Genomic DNA, 21,738 nt, shown 5'->3' on the forward strand with positions numbered 1-21,738 from the left:
TGGACGTAAACTCTTCCTTCTGTTACATGATTTTCAACGAGTCTTGTATACCCTTAGCCTCAACCCCCAGCTGCATTCCCTGTTGCCGAGTAATGGGTATCTGAGAGTCGAGGAAATCGACAGCGCGTTCTCTTGCTAGAATTTAAATTATATTCGTGATGTACAGTTGCCCTTCAAAGATAAGAAATATCAGTGTGTAAATGTGGGTACTTTTTATCACATTGCGAACCTCCTTTAATTATGTTCCAAAAACAGGGCCAACACAATACGGGCTAATTTCCTAGAAAAGAATACTATTTTTACAAAGAATATCTTTGTTTTCACGGTGTGCGTCCCAAAGTCCCTAAGCTTTTTTCACTCGCCGATTTCATTCTTGTCTCTTAATGAGCGGTCTGCTGGCATATCCATCCTAATGGCCCTTAGACGGACAAAAGGTGGGCTAAGCCGTCGGCAAAGACGCTGATGAAGGGGGGCAAAAAGTGGGCAGCTCGGTTGGTTCAAAGTTCAGTGAAAGTAAATGATGATGTTGTTGATGAAGAAGTCCTTTGTGGCCGTCATCGGTCATTGCACAATCGGGTGAAGCTGCCACAGACATGCACAGTGCATTATGGACAATGGATGCAACAATTCGCTTCATTAAGTAATTAACACGCGCATTATAAATTAATTAACATTGCGAACTCCAGGGGCACAAATAAAAGAAGAGACAGACAAACATGCACGCAAGTAAAAATATGTAAAAATATACGTCGTTTTCATCAAGTTGTTTGAATATTTCAATTTTAATAAGTTAGACACAAGTTGTAAACTAATACGAAAAACGAAAGAAAACCATAATAAAATGATAAAAGTTGATTTAAATACAGTTACAGTTGAAAATGCGTGAAAAGTGCAAGCATGAACACATTAATAGTTGAACATTAACAATGAATGCGGTGTAAATAAATAAATTAGTTCATCACTAGTAGATGGACAAGTCCAGTAGATCGTGTATTGTTCCATAGTTTGGTCCTAATCATTATCCTGGACTATATCCCTGGGCTATTTCCCACGAACAACAGAAATTAATTACGCTAATAGTGCAGTGAATCCGAAATATGGCTTTTCAAGGAAAAATACTTTTAAAATGTGAGCACAACGAATATGGCCTATCTAAATAAATTAAACAATTTTCCATGCTTTTATATTTGCTACTCAGTTAAAAAATATTTCCATTTGGATTGCAGCGTCAGAAAATAAATTTGAAATGTAACCACAACGAATATGGCATATCTAATTAACTAAAGCACCTTCACATGCTTTTTTATACCTATAAGTTACAGTGTTAGGAAAAATTTACATTTGGATTGCGACGACAGATTAGACATATTCTGCCGGACACGATATTAAAATGAAGTGGAAGGCTGCCATCTTGATCCTTTCATTCATGTTCCTTTGCGGAGCGAGCTTGAGTGGATCTTACAAAGAACTGGAGGGCGAGCCAAGAAATGACAATGAGAGGGGAATAATAGGGCCCAGAACGTTCATAAGTAGGTGCCTTAGAATCAAACTGAAATGTAAGTTTTCATGTACGAAGAGGATTTGCAAGCGTTGTATGAAATGTCCGGACGAAGATCGCCCGCCAAAACTCCCAAAATGGAATATCCCACCGAGCTCAGCAGAAGATCAAAGAATTAAAGAAAAGATTAAAGAAATTATATTACCATATCCTGTACCCGTGCCACAGCCTCCAGATCCATTTCCTGTACCATATCCTGTGCCATATCCTGCGCCATATCCAAGCAATTCATGCAACAAGTGCAGTGATGAACCACAGTCGTGTAACAAGTGCGGTGGATCCAATCCATATCCTTATCCATATCCTTATCCTGCCCCAAATGCATGTAACAATTGCGGTGGATCCAATCCATATCCTTATCCTGCCCCAAATGCAGTTGATGGACCATGTAACTCATGCGGTTAGCCCTACCATTGATCGGTGAATATTTGAAGTAAATGTATTCTGAATTGTAAATGGGGCTCAGTAATCGGAAACTTCTAATAAATCCCATAAATCATAAATGAGAGTAGTAAATTCATTTTGTTGATATAGTTTTTTTTACTTACAGGCTGTTGTTTAAATAATTACTAATTTTATAAAATGACATTTTCTATCATATTTTTTTTTTATTGTGGAACGGATCTCTGTGAAATATTAGAAATATCGAATTATAGTTTAATTGATATAGATGAGAGAAATGGAGGTTATTTCCCACCAGATTTCCAACCAGATTCAATTCCCACGCCATTGCATCGCCAAGACACGATCAAAACCTAATCAACTGGCCAGGTTTTGAAGAGTTTGCCTCCGAGGCAGTTTATTTTCCGTTGGCAGCCACTGCGTCAGCTTTTCTTTTGCAGCCATTTCCGCAGCATTTCCAGCATGTCAATCACAAATCAGTTTGATGGGCTTGGGCGGGGAAAACGGGGAGGGCAACTCGTTACTCGTTTGCATACAAATTACAGATGCAAGTCACATTTGATTGAAAACAATTTGAAATGATATCGTCATTGGCAGGGAGCTTCCAGTCGGCTTCGCTGAAATTCCTTCCACTCCAGCAGAATACTTCTTGCTTTCAATGCCACCTCACCTGCGTTTTGCACACAAAGGGCATGTGCAGGGTTTATTGCCTTTACGTGCAAAATGTTTGTGTTTGGCGCACATAAAAGATATAAACCAAATTGCTTCAGCTCAATCGGCAATTCGGGAAGCATTTCATTTCATTTGCCAGCTAAAAGCGTCCCAGAACTGAGAACTGCGAGCCGAACGCTACAAACGGCACATAGAAAAAAAGCATATTTGTCAGCCCCGTTTCATTAAAGAAATTATAGAAATTATAGAAATACAGGTGTATGATAGCTTTTTAAGCTATTTGCTGTATGATCTTAAGCGAATTAATCGTGTATTTGATATGTATTTGAATTAAATGTTTTTCAACGGTTGTGCATCAAAGTTTTCTTTTGTGTACCAGCTCCGCTCAACTGCATTGGCATGCAGTTCTGGCTGCCTTAGCCGCCATTGATTGTGTTGCTCTCGGGCAGTTTAGTGGATGGTCGGTCGAGTGGGTGGGTGGTGCGGCTAATCAAAGCGTTCGACCGTCCCCGAACACCTCGTCCAACCCCCACCACCCCGCCACTGCTCCATGTGTGTTATCCTTGTCCCAATGTGCAAATAATTACCAATATGAGCCAATATGAGCCGTCAAATGACCACACACTCGCACCGAACACACCCAAGGACGCAGGATGGTCGGATCCTGTTGGCCAGCTGCTGTTACCTGTAGTCAGTGGCCCCTGCAATTGTTGTCCTCGGCTGCTGTGTTGGGTCGTTATTCTCGTGGCGAGGGCGCTCTAATTGTTGTCGCCATCGCCCAAGCCGGGCATTGTGAGCTTGTAAATAAGCCTTAATTATTGCTATTACAGCCATAAAGCCACCGCACAATAAACATGCAAATTCGGTTTGCAAGGGGCGTGACCAAAGGCGGATATCTGATAAGCCAATTGGCTGGCCGTTCTGAATGCCAACCAAAGAAATACGGCTAAGGTACAAATAATAATAACTTTGTGTGTGCGTATTTCTATCGCAATTTACAGTGGCATTCAGTTCCGGAGCCTTACAAACCGATTTTGTTATTTGGTTTCAGATTAACCACTGGCAGTGCTGTGCTTCATGTGAAGGCATTTTCTGTATTCATTCCGACTGGAAGTATTTTTTTACTCTCCCTAGCCAAGGGAGTATTGATTTCATTCAGAAGGTTGCATCATTAGTTATACTCTAACTAATCAAACTCAGTCTCGAACTTATCTCTCAGATTTGATGCTATATGCTTGAAACATTGCCAAAAGTCCTCTTTTTTGTAAACAGGTAGTACCTGTCGAAATGGAATAATTGAAAATAAAAGGTAAGCAAGCTTAGAAGCTAGTTTTGACTGGCCGGACGTCTATATCTTATTAAACGCTGTATTGGAATACATAGTTTTGTAAACTTCTATATTAACAGATTACCCATATTAATGGCAAAGTAGTGGGTGTCCTCTTAAGCACTCTCTGGCTAATAAATGCATTCCCATGGCTTGCGGCTGACACGCTTTCCCCACCATTCATAACAAATTTAATTTGCGCTTAGCTCGTTGAACGGCGATAGAGGCAAACATTTACATAACACGTTGCCTGTGAAAGGCAAGTTGCAACTGCCACTCGCACACCTGAATGCCTCACATACCCACCGCAAGACAAGACCAAATGTGCAAGAGCAAGGGTCAGAGGGGCAGGGCTCGGTGGGTGGCAAGTCCGGCCCTTTGTCATAATTAGAACATGCAATCGCCGCCACTGCACATAAACGCTCATCAAATCCATTTAGCCCTTAATGGCTGTCGGGTCGTCAGGCATTTTCAGGCTGCTGATCCCGCGCGGCTGCGATTGCCGTTCTGCCAGGGGGTTTTATTTGTCATTAACCGGCTGCACGCACACCATCGACCTGCAGCTGGGTTTCAGGTGCTTGCACTGTGAGAAAAGGGGGTCCCTAAGATTCAGTTAGTTCTTAAGCAGTTAGGGAACTACTAGTTTTAATGTTTAGCTTTTACTTTCCGACGGAATTCAATATACCCTATGCAAGGGCATAAAAAAGTATCGGATCAAGTAACGCAAATCTTTTACAAATGATCTGATGGCTAAATTAAAGGAAAATGTGTAACCACTTGCAAACGCAAAAAATAATAGAATTATGAGACCAAATATATACATATATGTACATATATAGTATTATATGGTATATATAGTATTATATATTAGTATTATACATAATATATGGGCCAAAAAGCAGGACCTATATAAGATGTAATTCTCTTAGCTTGTTTCCAAGTGTTTCTTAAACATGCCGTTGGCTCCTTACGGAAACTTAGAAATTTGTATTGAATTAGTTTGTGAGGACACAGTGGTTTTTTCGACAGTGTTCATACCTACTGGGCACACCGCTCAAGTGGTGCACAAACTGCCGTGCCGTGCAACTCGAAACTGCTACCAACTGCTCCCAACTGCTCCGGTCTCAACTGACCCGAGCTAAACGGAGGCGAACTGGACTGCAGTGGACTGCAGGTGGTACATGGCGCTAAATGGCATTGATGGTTAGTTGAGTTTCTCGATGAACTGGTGGTGCTAGTGTCTGTTTGCCTGCGGCTGTCGAGTGCCGGCAGCGCTTGTTGGCCTGGCCAACAAGTCCAGCACTAACAACTCAGCTACCTGACGTTTCGTGTGGTTCTAGCACCGATTTGTGTTTAATTGAAATTTGCTCTTCACACTGGCTGGTGTGTGGACTTGACTTCCCCCACCTAATAGCGCTGCAAAAGGAAAGCGGGCGGAAAACATGTTGAGCCTACTGGCACTGGGAAAACGAGAAGGCAGTCGGCCATTTACCATTGGAGCGGCATAAATCAACACGCCCTCCGTCTGGTCAATGAACCGCAAAGGACTCGCAAAAAGCAGGACCGTCTTGGGTGTCTGGTAATGGTCTGGATCTGGAGCTGGGCCCGTCCCGGTCCCGGGTCCATAACCATTAATGATGTGACCTGGGCCAACCAGATTCCTCCCCCGAGTACGCCCCACATACTTCTGCTCGTGCGGCGTGTCTGGGCCTAGACTGGGATCCGGATTCGTATCACTTTTTCTTTTCCACAGCCGAAATGGAAAACAGAGCGAGAAGTGTGCGAAGCGGAAACAACTTAATGACGCGCGGCGCTAATGGTTCACTTAAGCACCCACATAAGTTTTCCGCGCTTTTCCCAAAATACAACAAAAAGGGCAAAACACAGCAACTGTACAGTGGTTAGTTTAAAGCGTAAAAGAGCGAAGCTTATAGATTGGAAATCGTTTCGATAATTACTTAACTTGTCACAATTTGTATAACAAAATTATGGAATATACTAAAATTTGCAAAATTACTGGCGTTAAAAAAAATGTTTATGTTAAGCGTGTAATGTTGATGAACGTAACAAATAAATAGTTGAATAAAAATTACTTTGTTATCTTCCATATTTTATAAATATATATTAAATTGCACTACCATTGTGTTTTTTCTGACGCAAATGTTTTTTCTGTTCTAAAAATTATCGAAAGTGTCAATGGAAAGAATAGTATATTCAATTTAATAAATGAAAATAAAGAATACCAACAAGAGTAAGTAGCTTACAGATAAATATTATTGTCTTCTAATTTACCACCACTGTAGCATAATCTAAGTCACTGTACAAAGCTGACTTTCCTTCGATTTTTTCCCTTAGCATTTTTATGGCTGCTGCGGGCTTGTCACTGCCAAAAACCGGACGTCGCCTATTTTTTCTCCAGTTTTAGCCCCAGCCGTTGCCCTGGAAAATTCCCTCCGCGGAACTCCCACTCGGACTCCTCGCCCTCCTCGTACTCCACTTACTGGCTGCACAGTAATAATTTTTCGCTAATGGTGTCCTAAATTGTCGGGAAATATGGAACCATTTGAATGTGCCCCCCTTCGGCTTGAGTCGAGTATGTGGGTGAGGTCCTCCCGGACTGGTGCGTCACACCCACATAGTACCATATATATATATATATATGGTGTATATATTTATATATATTATTATATATACCGCGCTGCTGCTGAGTGCGGCTTTTAGTTCGTTTGTGTTTTCGACTTCCGGTTAGCCAGGCCTTCAACAAATTCTTTGTTCTTCATTTCGGCTTGGCATTTTGAACAGCAGCTAGGAAAGAAAAAAACCAGGGCGGGACCGCTGTGGTTTTGACAATCTAAAGTGCAATATGGAGGCAGTGTGGGTCAAGTAGGTTGAGTGGTGAAGGGTACGCGAACCGCAGCAGCGAAGGGTCAACGTAACGCAGAGTGTAACGTTACGCTAAGTGGGTGGCAGATCGCTAAAAGTAAAACTATGTTTACCTTTCATCTTAAAGTTACTTACCTAGGAGTTGTAGGTCTTTCATATTTAATAGCCATGATATTTATACCCGTTACTCGTAGAGTAATTTGAAATTTTTTTAATTTAATTTGTTTGTTATTTTTCTGATGTATAATGTTGTATAAATTAAAAAAATTCAAAAATTGTTCCAAGGCTAAAGTTTTATACTCCATAACTAAACTTATCTTAATCGGATTTTGAAGTGGCATACCTCTAAATGTTTCTGGCGCAATTCTCTAACAAACTGCATTCAAATTTAGAAATTTATTTTTTTTTAATTTTTTTGTAGTTTTCCTGGTGTATGATGTAGAAAATCAAGATTATTAAGAAATGCCCCAAGGCTGAAGTTCTAAACTCCATAACTCAACTTATCTTAATCGGATTTTGAAGTGGCATACCTCTAAATGTTTCTGGCGCAATTCTCTAAAAATCTGCATTTAAATTTAAAAATTTATTTTTTTTTTAAATTTTTTGTAATTTTTTTGATGTGAGATATGTAGAAATTCAAAAATGTCTCAAGGCTGAAGTTCTATACTCCATAACTCAACTTATCTTAATCGGATTTTGAAGTGGCATACCTCTAAATGTTTCTGATGCAATTCTCTAACAAACTGCATTCAAATTTTAAAATGTATTTTTTTTTAATTTTTTTTTGTAATTTTTCTGATGCGAGATGTTGTGAGAAATTCAAAAAAATTAAGAAATGCCCCAAGGCTGAAGTTCTTAATCCACAATCTATTCTACCGATAATCAATTTCTACCGATATTCCAGAAAATATTGAAATTTCTCGATTGCACTTCCACTAGCTGGGTAACATGTATCTGATATTCGGGGAACTCGACCATAGCATTCTATCTTGTTTTAGATATAATACCATAGAAAGATCACCAAAAAAATACACTTTATTATAAAAATCAGTTTGCATTAGACTTGTATTTTATTTATTGCCATTGCGGTACATCAAAATTCTTCTAATGCGTATATTTCGGGTATCATTCAGGGAGGTAGATAAAGAAGCGAAATATCAGCAGAAATTGTGAATTGAATCATCAACATCCCGCTTACGTAAGGACACGCAATGCACTTGACGTGGCATGCCCACCCTCACACACAAGCCCACAAAAATCCACAAAAGAAGAGAATCCGGTGGAAAAAAAAAGATGCTTAATCTCATCGTGTTTTGTTTCAGCGCTCTTGCCTCGACAAAAATACCCGCAACATGGCACCGCATTCATCTGCCGAGATAAAAATGAAATAAATTTCAGTGCCGAGCAGATCCTTGTCGGCGTATGGAAGCGGGAGTGCTTAAGTATTTGTGCCAACACAGACGTAAAAAATCTGCTACTTATAAATTATGTTTATTTATTTATTATATTTTGAAGCAGCTGCGCTCAACTACGCACCGTTTTGTCCAAGCCGAAACGAAAGAAAAACTTGTCTCCTTTCTGGCTGTCAACGGTTGTCCCGGCACAACAATGCTCGATGCTTCATAAGTCTGAATGGGAAAAGTCCTTGCAAATGGGGCAAGTAGGTGGGGCCCCCAGAAAGCGTTCAACAAATGCTGTTGACAGCGGACGTACTCCAAATTCAGGCGCCCATTCAGTTGGCAAAGGAGAAAAGGAAAATCGGTAGAAAAAAATGAAGACGAGGGTAGTAGCCCCAAATTGGCAATGCCGACCAAATTGGTCAGCAGTCAACGATGAAACATTTGTTGTTAATACTGTTATCGAAGTGCCAAATACACAGCGAACACAATTTGCATAATGAGCGGCCTCCCTAAGGATATCACAAGTGAATCAGGATAATTCGAGGACCAAGGCATATCGTGAAGTGTGTCACTTATGTCTTGCGTAAGTTAGCCCATGGCTTTTTAAAAATAGGTCACGGAATTACCTCATTTGGGTTTGGTTTATCCATTTAAACCCACTTAATGCATATTTGTTGTATTGCAATTAGGTTTATATTTAATAAATTGAATTTATTAACTGTGGAATATCAATTACGATAATAAGGGGACGTCACTCATTATTCATTGGTGTCACATATAATTTAATTTAATTTATTTACGATTTGTGGATAAAATCGTTTCTTGCTAATCGTTTCTTATCAAGACTATTTTGTATTTTAGGGCTAGAGGTCCTACCACTGCTTTAAAGTGCGAATCAATTGAATTATGAATTATGCAAATAGAAATCCCAGCCCAAAGCGGATTTTACTCAGCCCCACGCTCACCGTTACCTAAATCAATCATACGCGCCGTTGGCCTCATTAGGCGAGTATTAAGCCCAGCCACTTTCTCATCCTCTTAAATGGGAAGCAAGTGTGCACTTAGAAAATAATGTGTTATTTCTACTGTCTTACGCATAATTATGGCGTATTTATTCCAATATAGTAGTACTAGTAAATCATTTTCGCGGTAAATACATGCACATTTATTTTCTTAACCATTAGGCAGTTTACTAAATAATGGGCCGCATAACACTTATAACTTTTCAGTATTTTATAAAATACGAAAACAGCTTATAATTATAGGGCTGTATTCAAATTGGTTTTCATAGTACTCTCTTAACTTGGTGCGTCATCGCGATGCGGTCTCGAATCAGCTTGAATTGCTTATAAACTAATCTGACGTTGCAATGGTTTTGCAAGGAAGCACACACTAACCCAACTCCCACACTCGCACATCTGTGTAAGCACACACCTAGAAATAAACGTATATTCGAGTGAAAGCCTCTAACAGGCATACATACATACATATATGTTCTGCAAGATGCTAGTTGTGGTCTTAAAGTTATTTATAAAGCAATTATTGCCACAATTAATTTGTGATTGCGTTTTGGGGAAAGCGTTGCCCATTATTTCTATTGCTGCTGCACGTTTAATTAATTTACACGGAACATAGGGTACGCGCTCTATGATGATAATTATCATTTAGCCGCGGCCAAATTCAATTTCGCTCATCCGATCGAAACAATGGGAAATTTCCATTCGCCCTCAAGCCCTAGATCAAGATCCAATTAATGGTCATAAGTCGGAGCTTAAACTTCCTATTTAAATGGTAATTCATATCTGTCAGAGAAAACCGTATGACTACCAAGATTTTTTACGTGTGCGAGGCTTCGATGTTGACAACTCGAATGTTGCGAATGCAGGCCTAGTGCGTTAGAAAAAAACACTTACATTTATAAAAAGTCTCTGGCCTCTGATACAAAAATGTGTTTAAAATAAAAGAATAATAAAATAAAAAAATTAAATAAAAGAAAATAAATATCCGTAGCAAACAGGTAAGGCATAGTAATAGAAATTAACAAACAAAAAGTTTTAAAAAAATTTTAAAAGTTGTATAAATTTCTAGATGTGCTACTTTAAAATTTCAAAATTTATTAGAAGGGCATTAGTGATTGATATCAAGGAAGCCAGTTCGAAGTCACGCATCCAAGGAGCAGCCTGTCACAGTTTTCGTTTCGTTCTCGTTCTCATTGTATTGTGATTTCGTGTATTTGGCCTGTTTTGCCTTTATCGGAATCACAATTTATGCGGCCAGAAGGAAGCCAGTGGAAGCCGGACCATGGAATTGTATTGAAAAATGAATGAAATTAGAATGTCTGATGGCATTTTGAATTGGATTTCCTCTGTCCCTTTTATCGTTGGTACTTTTTTGCGTTTGTTTCTGGCCAATTTCAGGCAAACACCGCAAGACAGGCCACAAAATGTTGTCCCGTTTTGGTGGCACCCGGAACCTTAACCCCCTACTGCCCCCTGGACAGGAAGGCCGAAGCCGTCGCTTTTGATTGCTGTTGCATGTCAAGATTTGTCAGGGAAATGAAAATATTTTGCGGGCTGTTTGGGGGCTGGTCCCCTTGATTTGTTTTCCTTGGACCCATCGCTGCAATGTCATAAAACATTATTGACATTTCAATTGTAAAAGCGTTTTGTGTGTGAAATTTTGTTAGACCTGCCATTGCGGAGATATACTTTTTTCTTTATTGGGCTTCCTTGCTGGATCCTCAACCGCTCCCCAACGATTCATTAAAGTCCTTAATTTTCCTTGTTTCCCATGCTGTTTGGTCACCTTTCGGCTCACGCATAAAACTTCCGGCAAACAAAGGCAGAAAAAGCGCAACAACAAATAAAGAAAGTCAAGTTTTTTCCTCGCTTTTGTCGGTTCTTGGCTTACGAAAAGTTTTACGAGCTTATCCTGGCAAGTAAAAGCAGACGAACGCCGAACGCCGAAAGACGAAGGACGAAGGACGGGCTACAAAACATGACGAAACACATACAGCACATGCCCCAATAATGCCAAACTGCAGTTGAGCGGAAGAAGAAAGGAAATGACCACTGAAAGAAATGTAATGCAACAATTTTTTTTATGACCTATAATTTTACATAAATTAAATAAGTAAACTAGTACCAAATCGTTTACCATATTTACTAGAATTGAAAACTTAAAATGAAACATTTAGTATTTTCAATTGAATTGTTTATATTTACAATAGTTTTTGGTCAGTTGTGGCTAGTTGTGTTGGTCTAGACGCCCCTGTGCAATTTATTTCAGTGCAGCTGGTTGGGATTAAGACAACCATCTGCCATGATAGTACTCAACCCGACATCTGCTCCGCGCTTCGGTTTGGACCTGTGTCGCCGCTTTCTTTGCCACTTCAGAATTAACGGGTCCGCCAAGGTGAGCCGGAAAAAGTTATAGGGTGCCAAAGGCCGTAAAAGATGCAATCAAAATCAAACTGATTTGTCTCCGGGGAGCGATGCCAACTTTTATATTTACGAGCGGGACCAAGACTCAACTGCGGCATCACCGGACTCGCAACGAGACGAAGATGGAATACACTCGGAGTTCATTGTGCATTGTGGGGATACATGAATATCTGAGCAGATTGGCTGGCATTCATTAGGGACACGGTGTTTTCGAAAGCGAAATGAACTATAAAATACTTTGCAAAACTTGATCATATTAAAAATGTGCCCAACTGTTCGTAAATATGTTTTTATCATACCCTTCTTGGAGGCCATAAAAGTGGTTTTACCTATTTTGGGCTGGCGGTCGGGATGGGAACGATTCTTAAACTGGGACTGGGCCAGGAACTGGATGTCCCGCCGACTGGACGCTTTAATTAGAAAGTCGCAGTTGTGTGAACATCCAACCGAAGTTGCCGGAAAAAAGTGGAGGAGGAAGCCGGAGCCGAAACTGAAACTGGAGCTGGAGCTCGAGATGGAGCTGGTTACTGAATCTGGAGCTTCCTCCCTGCAATGGCCGCCGGTCGCGATTCATGAAATTTATGCGCTAAAATTGCATAATTGGGCAACGCACACACACAGGCAGACACAGAGAAACGCAGACGCGGAAAACTTTCCCCATAAATTCTGGAAGTCAAGGTAACGGTGCAAAGTTTTTGACCAAACCCCAACCCGAGAACCCAAGTTGAAGTCCCTGGGGTCCTATCAAATTAAACACTTTCTGGTGTTGGGGCGTCTACTTATCGAAGGGAGAACCCACAGATGCACAGATACGCGTAAACAAAGATCCATGTGCTCAGATGGAAGATGCACAATTCAAAGCGCACACGATTCGATTTTAATTTCCTGTTTCGGCTTGTTCTCCCCCACCAAAAAAAAAAGGAAAAAGTCCCTTGAATTCCTGCAATCCCATACAGTGGGTTGCCATTTCATTGCCTCTCTTGGAATTTGCAAATAGGAGTTTCCATGGGTGGATAAACTTCCCTTCATTTTTTTCCTTTGGTTTTTGTTGCTGTCCTGTTGTTATTTTTTGCTATGACATTCTAAGTGAATTTTTTGTGCCGACTCCCTAATAGTTTTTCATTGCAAACTTTATTTAGTGCTCCTCGGTGGGATTGTCCACCATGTTTTCCCACCCTGAGCTTTCACTACATTTTTCGTTCGCCAATTTTTGAACATTTTTGCTATGGATTTGAGTGCCATCTCTTGCAGTATGTGTGTTTTGTCTGGCGGTGTTTTTATGAAGATAAAAAGCTCAACGATAGTCTGGCCAAATGTCCGTTGGCTTATATGCGACTACCACTCTGTGGCTAATGGGGCTGATGGCCTAGAACCCATTTGAGCCCAGCCAGCAGGGAAAACGGCGTAAATTGGGGCGATGGGAGAGCTCTGTTTTGCTGTTGGCTGCAATAATTGTTTATTGGCAGCAATGGATTTGAATTGTTATCGATTGCAGCTGGAAAACAATTATAAATAACCAAGTGTGAATTCCGGGGGTTCAACTCAAACGGAGCAATGTGCAAATATTTTGTATGATGCCACTGATAAATATACATTTTTGATATTGTTTGTCTATAAAGCCTTTTGTTTGCCTTTTGAATGCAGCCATCCATGTGGGTCAAGTTGGCTTGAAAATCAAATGTAGGCTGCATAAGAGCAATTAGATCTTGATGCATTGTATTCCTTGCATATAATAGAGATCTTAAGCTCAAGCTTGCATATGATAGAGCTCTAAAAGCTGGCCAACTTTTTGGACAGCCACACAGCTTTATTCCCCTAAAAAAACAGTAAAAGCCTCAAAATATGTATGTGTTGACATGAGAAGTATACAAATTCCTCTGGAATTGCCATTAAAATAAACCTATTAGTATAAGAAATTCACTTTGCAGCTCTCAACTTCTTCGACATGACAATGGAATTTTCTGCATTTAAAATGGCTCAACCGTTTACACTGACTATTCCGGAAAACTTCTTATTTTAAGCTGACTTTGCAGCACAATTGGCCAACTTGACGGCCCGCCGAAGGATTTAAGTTCGCCCGGCGCCTGACGAGATGCTGCCAAAATGGAAAACAAATACAACAAGACTGAAGCAGAAAGAAATCAAAGTGAAGGACTTTTCGGTGAAGGGAAATGAGCGTGGGCAAACAAATCCTGTCGCATAATTTTTGGCAAGAACGTGAAATTAATTATGCGCAGGAAGAAAAGCGGCAGGCGAATGAGCACCAGCAGCGGAAAAGGGCTAACACAAAGGACCTCGAGTAACATCCTGGCCAAGTCGCGTCAGCTGCCAACAATTTTCCTGGCGCCCAAAAGGAGCCGCCGGAGTGGGCAGCACTCGGTCTGGAGCATCCGAGGATTATGTTAAATTCAGCGGTGACGATGACACACAAGACACTTGGCAAAAGGTTCTCACACAATGGCCGCAATAATTGCGCGGAATTGGGAATGCCTGGTAAGTGGCGTGGGTGGCAGGGGGCTTATAATAGGTGGAGTGGCAGCGGTACAGCAGAAGGTGGCCATTAATTGTGCAAAGTCAGTGCGGCTGAAAAAGGCAAAGTCAGTGCCAAGCAGTAGACGCCGCTTGCCAAAAAACACTGAGGCAAAATTGTAGTCTCAGAAATTAAATAAAATTTATATTTAACTACTCAAATTATGTTTAAATTATTTCTTACTTCTTTTGATATTTTAAAACTTGTAACCAAATACGTTAAGTGAACTACTTTAGCCTTACTAAATAATAGAAACATATAAATTTATGATTTAAAAATGTCAATATTTATGTATATATTTACAAAATAAAATGATTAGTTCTTTGCAATTGCATTTGAAGGAGAATGTGTAAACGAAAATTTTGTTTCGAGTGAGTGACAGACAAAATGGAGTTGAAATAAAAGGACGATGCAAGAGAATAAAATGCCCTCAACGAGGTCCTTCTCCTCCTTTTCCATTCTCGTGTTCTCCACCTCTCTATTTCGGTATGCCATAAATTTGATGCTATTTTTATTGTCATTTCCATTGCGAGGCAGAATGTTTGTCTAATTTTAAATGCCGACCGAAGGACTTCCCAGTCCTTTTGGGATACCCCAGCAATTAAATACAATTTCTAAAGTCCCGAAAAGTGCGTCGTTGTCACAGCAACGAAATATACAAGGGGCCGGCATAAAACAAGGACTGGAATATATAAATCATGCACAGTTCTCGAATGCTTCGCTTCTATTTATCAAGCTCAGCGGAATTCTATGTGGAGGATAATTTGAATTAGGTGGCGGGAAACCCGGAAATATACATTTTGCAACTGTGCATGGAAGTTGGTTTATGGGCAGTGTTTTACTTACTTTAATTCCCTAATTTTTCACGATTTACCAAGTGCGGCATTAGAGAAATGCATTGAAAGCTTTTCGTCGGCGGCGGGAGAGACAACATTTCCGTTTGCGGCTGGCCAAATATTTGCATTAAATTTGGCCAAGTGGCAACGTTTATTCTGCTATTATACATTTTTTCTGTTCCGCCGCTTTGCTTGCTTTCAATTGCGTTTTTCCAACCCTTTTTTTTTTGTTTTTGCCACGGCACTTGATTTTCTCATTCTCTATTTCCTCTTCATTTTCCTTTACTCTGCGAGTGTGTGGGGATATTTTTTTTAGTTGCACAACAATTTCTTTGTTTGCTCTGTGCTTTCGTGGCGAGTTAATTTCGTATTTCCGCTCATTTAACTGCATTTCCCCCAGCCTTCCATCTCCATCTGCCCGGTTGCCATGGGCCGGCTCAAAGTGCCGTGAAGTTGTTTTGGCCGCAGGAAGTTCATTTGTAAAACAGGCAACAGAAGCGAAAGTCATATGAATTTCCAGAGAAGAGCCGGCTATGAAGTGCCACTCGGAAGAAGTAAAAAGAGTTAAACTTCAGTGTATACATTGCCCTGCTACACAGAAACAATTCGAGAGGAAAAATATATATTTTATAAGTCCAAATGGAATCAGCCGTACGAAAGCGCAGAACTCCATTTCTCCAAGAAAATGTGAGTGAATATTCAAGTAAAATAGTTCATCCCTCAAAACTAATCGTCAACTCCCTAGAAACATACGGCTAAAAGGAATTGCACCTTGGAAACAACATTACCTCCCAGCACACTAGTTCAAACCGTTAAGAAACCAGTCAAGAAGTTCTCTTCAGATCTTGCCAATCTTCCACCGGTTCCCACAATCGATGCTTTTCAGCGGGGCTATCAAGTAGAATCGATATTAGACATGGTACAAAACACCCACAAGGAGCAGTTTCTCTACATTAAGTTCATGAATCTCAACGAACCCGAGTTGGTTCCTTTAGAACTTGCCCTCCAGCTCGTTCCTCACCTGCTTTCTGATTTCTACCAGGAATACGTCCAGGCCTGGCAGAAAATGGAACAGCTGACGAATGATGTAAGCCCTTAAATGAAATGCAATGGGGAAGTGCGAAACTGCCTCGCATTTATGACGCATCCTTTTCTGCAGTCTCGCGTCGAGTTTTAAATAATTTTATGCCTATTTGGCTCGTACAGCTCGCAAAATTTCACACCTCAGCCATCAAAAGTTGGGCGGACGTGCGTGCCAGAAGTTTTTGCCATCCGCAAATAAAGGATACAGAGAATGCTTAAGCAGGGGTGTGGAGTTTCTTTTTGAATGGGGGTTCTTGGCTGGTTTTGCTTTTAATAACTGTAGCATAGGGTAAAACCTTCATATTCAAATACATTTAAGAAGTAAACCTATTTTATTTTGTTAAGCCATAGCATATTCCAATAGAACACTTTAAATCTTCGCATACTTTTAAGTATTTCAATTAAAATTAAAATTAAAATTTTTTGTCTTTATTCCTAAGCCCCCATTATTCCGCTCCCCTGGATAGCCTCATAAAAATTATATGTCAAGCGCAAAATCTCGGGCAAACCAAGTTGGCGAGAAAAATTGCTTAAAGATTCTAGATACAAAGAGCTGGGAGAAATTTTCGGAGAGAAAGGCAAACCGATTCTAAAAACGGGGATATGCATGTAAAATGAATGTGCAGTGGATGCGAGTCTGAAGGAAAGTGCTAACGTGAATTTAAAATGATGTGCATGCGAGGAATTCGATTATTTAATATGAGAATTTGATTCAGCATCTCTGCTGCGAGTTCGGAGTCTTTGGCAGCAGGTGCAGTTACCCCTTTCCCCCTTTCACCCTCTCTGAAGACTTTACGACGACCAACTGTGCATCTGGGCATCTGCATCTGCATCGGCAACTGCATCTGCATCTGTATTTTTATGGCTGTGCGGGTGCGCAGTATATTTGTTTAACTTATGTGTGTCGGATTCCGTTCATTGCACGTACTACCCCCTTTTACCCGCCACTTTCACTGCCCCACTACCCACTAACCTTCCACCTAAGAGGGCAAAACATAGCTTTGCCTTTCGCCGCCCCTCTTGCAAGCCAGCTGTTGACTTTTATTGTGGCTTGACATTAATTTGTTAAGTGCACCATGGCTGCCTGCCCCCGAAGTTGATGCTGCCACGCCCCCAGAAAACCTTGTAAAAGCCAACTGGGGACGAGGCAAGCATGAAGGTGAGAAACTTGACTGTCGGCAACATCTTTGCACTAAGCTTTCAGATTCAAAAATACTTGTACTGGGAAATTTCAATAAGCAAAGAAGATCATAAGATCATATAATATAAGATCAATTTTGTTTGTAAGCTATAGAATGATGCAGTATCTTGTACTTGCAAAAGTATTCTATAATTTCATAACACGTTCGATGTATGTGGTTGTTCTCTGTGCCTTTGATCAACCTTGTCAAGGTTAAGCTGAGTTTCTTGCCACGGGTTCCGGACTCGGAGTTGGAGCAGGACTTGCGGTCAGAAGCCCCAGAGTCGTTGTTTTTAATTATGTCCAATGCACTGTGAAAATGCTTAAAAATGCAAATTATGCACCGCAAAATGCACCGGCTGCAAAATGCTACCCCATAATTTATGAGCCACATAACCCCACCGCGTGCCCCCATCGCCGTGCGTTCATTTTCTGCATCACTTCCGTTTCCGCCAATTCCCCTCGACGGCCATCGCATTATGTTGTTGAACACTCGGCTTGGTGTCATCGACGACCCGATGTCGACTGTTGATACAAGGCGTCTGATGTGCGTAATCACGGCGGTGGATACACTCGCGGCCAAGACTTTATGGTGCACTCGTGACTGGAGCCGTGACTAGAGCTCAATGTATTGGGGCAATTCTTTTTTCCAAAAATCACTGTGATAAGAATTCTTTTTAAAGATACAAACTTATAGCTCGTTTAAAATTTGAGATTGCTCACAGAATAAATTTCTTACTGGAACGACTTTTCAAATATAATTATGTCCCATAATATACATTAAAATATAAGTTCTCTATAAACTTCTTATAAAACGTAAAAAATATTAATAAATTTCTCATAGCAAATTATAAATATAAATTCTTAATTAAACCTCCTATAAAACATAAAATATATAATTTTTTAGTTTTAGCTTTTGAAATAATTAATTTCTCATAGCCAATTTTTCTGCAATGTTCTGTTTACTACATTAAGATGTTAGGTCTTTATTAAACTTCTTATAAAACATATATAAAATATTTTAGTTTAAGCTCTTGAAATAATAATTTCTCATAACAAATTCCCAACTTTTTGTGTAATGCTACTCACGCCGACATAGAACACACCACCTAATCGTAACAGCAACTCGCACACATTCATGCATGGACACTCGTAGTCGGATGAACACAATATTTGTTTAATTAGCTCGTATTAATGCCGTTGCAAGTGCAAATAGAGGTGGCAGCTCATTATGGGAGACGCCAAAGAGCCAATCAGCCATTGTTATTGGCCATTGTAGTCGGTTTGGCCACTAAACACACCGGAACCCACCGCCCACAAGGCCCCCTCTCAATTCGACTCCTGTACATTTCCACCGATGACCCACTATTCGATTTTCATTTTCATCGGCTATTGATTCAGAAATCATTTGCCGCCGCCCGCAACAAATCCGCTTGTGAATTCAATTGTGGCGCTTATAATATTGTGCAACGACTGCCAGCGCCACGCTGGCAGTTTAATGATGTGATTTCTGTTTTTGTGCACTGGGGATTATGGCGAGCAGGGCTCAAAGGTTGAAAGGAATTCACTCTGAGAAACATTTCAGATCGCCCAGTAAACTTTGTTCACTGTTCCGACTCACACACACAATCACAGTCAAAATGGCGTGCAAAAAGAAAACCAAACTGTGGGAATCAATGGCCAAGGATGAATTGAAGACCACCACGCAGGCGATGCTCGAGGAGGGCGCCAAGGGTTTAAGGACTATTTCCACGCAGCAGAAAAAGCTGGTCAACTTTCAGTCGTTCAATATGGATGAGTGAGTGGAAAATGATGCTGTTTAGGGAAATAAGGAAGGGTAGGGGTATATGGGAAAAATGCGAGCAGTAAGAAGTGCAGCTTAAGGTTTTTTGTTTAGATACCCCATAAGTGATTGATAAAATCCGTGTTTATATTGAGAGGGTGGAGGTCTTCTTATACGCTTTTACCCGTATGTAAGCACATACTGAACTTTTCCGCAGCCCCCGTTATGGAATATCAGTAATCGAGGACAATATGGAACCCCCTTTGTTGTCGAGCTACACAAGACAATACTCCCAGCCGTATCCAAATCGCTGTAAGCCCTTTGTTCAAAAAACCGAAACACCAGATCCCATATTCAATCGTAAGCCGAAAAACGATTTTGAGTTTACCACAGGTTTGGATTTTAAGTTTCTTGACGATCACATGCACAATCTTTCCGAAGCGCGCAAGAAAGTAAACTTCTTCAGGCAACTAAGGTGAGATATCTCATCTTAATGTATTATAGTAATTATAATTTCTTGTGTTACACAGGAACCAATCTTTTCTTCTGTATTGACATGGGTTATAAAAAATCCCTATATTCGATCTAAAGGAAAAACGTAATTTGCTTAATAATTTGAGTCCATCATCGGCAAAGTCACGCAACGTGGCCACTATTTTAAGAACTTTCAATTGTGCCATGATTATAAATTACCCCTCATTATGTTCCGGGAAAAATGTGTCAATTGCATTTTCGATGGAAATCAATTAATTTTGCATAAATAAACTCGATTGTCAGCGTGGTCTGGGGAGTGCCATGTGCTTGACTATTATTAGGTTATAGCTGGTACACTTTTCTTGGAAAAATAGCAAGCAAATTGCAATTAATAATGCAGAAGGCAGCGAGCCATTGCTGCGATATTCGCCGCGGGCACTGGCATTGCTGCCAATTTGCATAAATGCTAGAAGAGCTCTCCCGTTGGCCAGTGGGATGTCGGGCAGGAGGGTGGTGTCAAACTAATGGCAGTCTATGACAGGGATCTGATTTATTATGCACGGTAATTAGTTTGGCCTCCTTAGTGTCCGAATGGAAGCCAATAAACCAGGCTGACATGCCGCTGCATTGATTTTGCCCCGAGGAAAGCGCGCATAAGCGATGGATGGCGAACATCGCCCCAATGGAGTGGCCAAAACATAACAATCTCCGGCAGACAGGAGCATGAAAGTCGGAATGAATGCTCCGAGGTGTCAGCCAGCGGAGGAAGGAGCTGAGGCTACTGTTGCCTGGGCATTGTGACTCTGCCAAGCATGGCGGGGACACGTTGTCCTTGCGCTGAGGCTGTTCATCAGGATTCTCGTGAAACGGAACAGTTGAGGAAGAAATTTGCTTTGATTTGTATTGGAAAAAAGGAACGAGGGCTTGCAAATTTTATGTGTGCAATAAAAATTTGTATTTAAAAATTATTTTCATTTATTCTATTCTAGTGATTGGATAAACTTTAATATTTATATTTATTACACTTTATTTTCCAATATATTCAAGCTAAGCAATAGGTGAAATGTGTTCATTTCAACTATTATAATATTAACTAAGCCATAAGCACGGTATCTCTGCTGATAACTGGCTTGGCAGTGGAGTGACTTTCTGAAAATCATCCGGAGCTCTATTAAAAAAAAAACGTTTTCTACGATGGTAAGTGAATTGGTCTTATCATTGGATTTGGCGCAGCCAAAACCAGCTTGCTTGCTTGACATTTTGGCACATTCCTGCCAGACGCCTGCCCACATTCGTCAGCCCGAAGGACAAGTCAGCTGGCAAGGATATGGAGTGGAGCTGCAGTCTGGAGGCCGATAAGACCTGTCCCCCTCCCCACCACCGAGCACCACTGATAAGAGCCGACATTCACCGCAGCACATGGGTCCTTTCACCAACGAGTACGGCTGAAAGCCACCACACACCAATCACCAACGAAAGCCGGCTCTCTCATGTGCGACTGCGTTGCCCTCTCTCGGGCTATCCTTCGGCTCTGATAAGGCCCAGCTTCGGGCGATGGCCGAGGCCCAGTTCGGGTCACCTGCTGGCGCAGCTCGTTGCCCTAAGTCAGTTTACTCGGGAGCGCGGCGGAGTTCGTTTAGCGGCGGGCCACCGGTGCGGATACTTGACTTGGGCCAGTGCTGCCAACTGAATGTGTGAGGTGCCAGTGACGACAAGGACGAGTGCGAGTATCGTCAATCGGGCTGTGTTATTTACCAGGCAAGCGGCAGTCAGTCCTACCGCAGATCAAAAGTTTCCAAACACCCAAAAGTGTCAAGCAAAGACGGCTCAAAAATAAATAAAAAATACATATATGAAACCCAGTCAAAGTTCATGTGTGCGCGTGCATGTGTAATTAATTTTTGGCATTTAAATTGGCCGACACCGGGGCTTTAAATCAATTTGACAAATTTGCATTTTTCTGGTGGGCCCGAAAAAGGGAAGCCAGAACAAGGGCAATTTCATTTACAAATTACAAATTGATGTGGCGCCCGTGGAAGGGCCCGAAAAACAGCAGCAATCAAGGGTCGTCAAAGGGGGATTGAGGATAAAGGACAGCGGGGAGGGCCTGCCAAATGTCCTTACGGCGTTTCCTTTATTCCGTTTTCGAAATCGTTTGTCTGATAGG

At 41.0% G+C, this 21,738-nt stretch overlaps 2 protein-coding genes across 2 annotated transcripts; both read left to right on the top strand.

Annotated features, from left to right (window-relative positions):
* Window positions 1–15,523: 15,523 nt before the first annotated feature.
* On the top strand, window positions 15,524–16,351 carry LOC26526793. The gene is made up of 2 exons (XM_015160077.2): window positions 15,524–15,738; window positions 15,797–16,351. The coding sequence occupies exons 1-2, from the start codon at window positions 15,691–15,693 to the stop codon at window positions 16,148–16,150; spliced, it is 402 nt and encodes a 133-aa protein (XP_015015563.2). The 5' UTR covers window positions 15,524–15,690; the 3' UTR covers window positions 16,151–16,351.
* Window positions 16,352–18,870: 2,519 nt separating this feature from the next.
* Window positions 18,871–19,918, top strand: LOC6541673. The gene is made up of 3 exons (XM_001968937.3): window positions 18,871–19,112; window positions 19,315–19,572; window positions 19,628–19,918. The coding sequence occupies exons 1-3, from the start codon at window positions 18,955–18,957 to the stop codon at window positions 19,650–19,652; spliced, it is 441 nt and encodes a 146-aa protein (XP_001968973.2). The 5' UTR covers window positions 18,871–18,954; the 3' UTR covers window positions 19,653–19,918.
* Window positions 19,919–21,738: the final 1,820 nt, after the last annotated feature.

The sequence above is a fragment of the Drosophila erecta genome, unplaced genomic scaffold (genome assembly GCF_003286155.1).
Source record: "Drosophila erecta strain 14021-0224.00,06,07 unplaced genomic scaffold, DereRS2 tig00000055-arrow-pilon, whole genome shotgun sequence".
Taxonomy (NCBI): Eukaryota; Metazoa; Arthropoda; class Insecta; order Diptera; family Drosophilidae; genus Drosophila; species Drosophila erecta.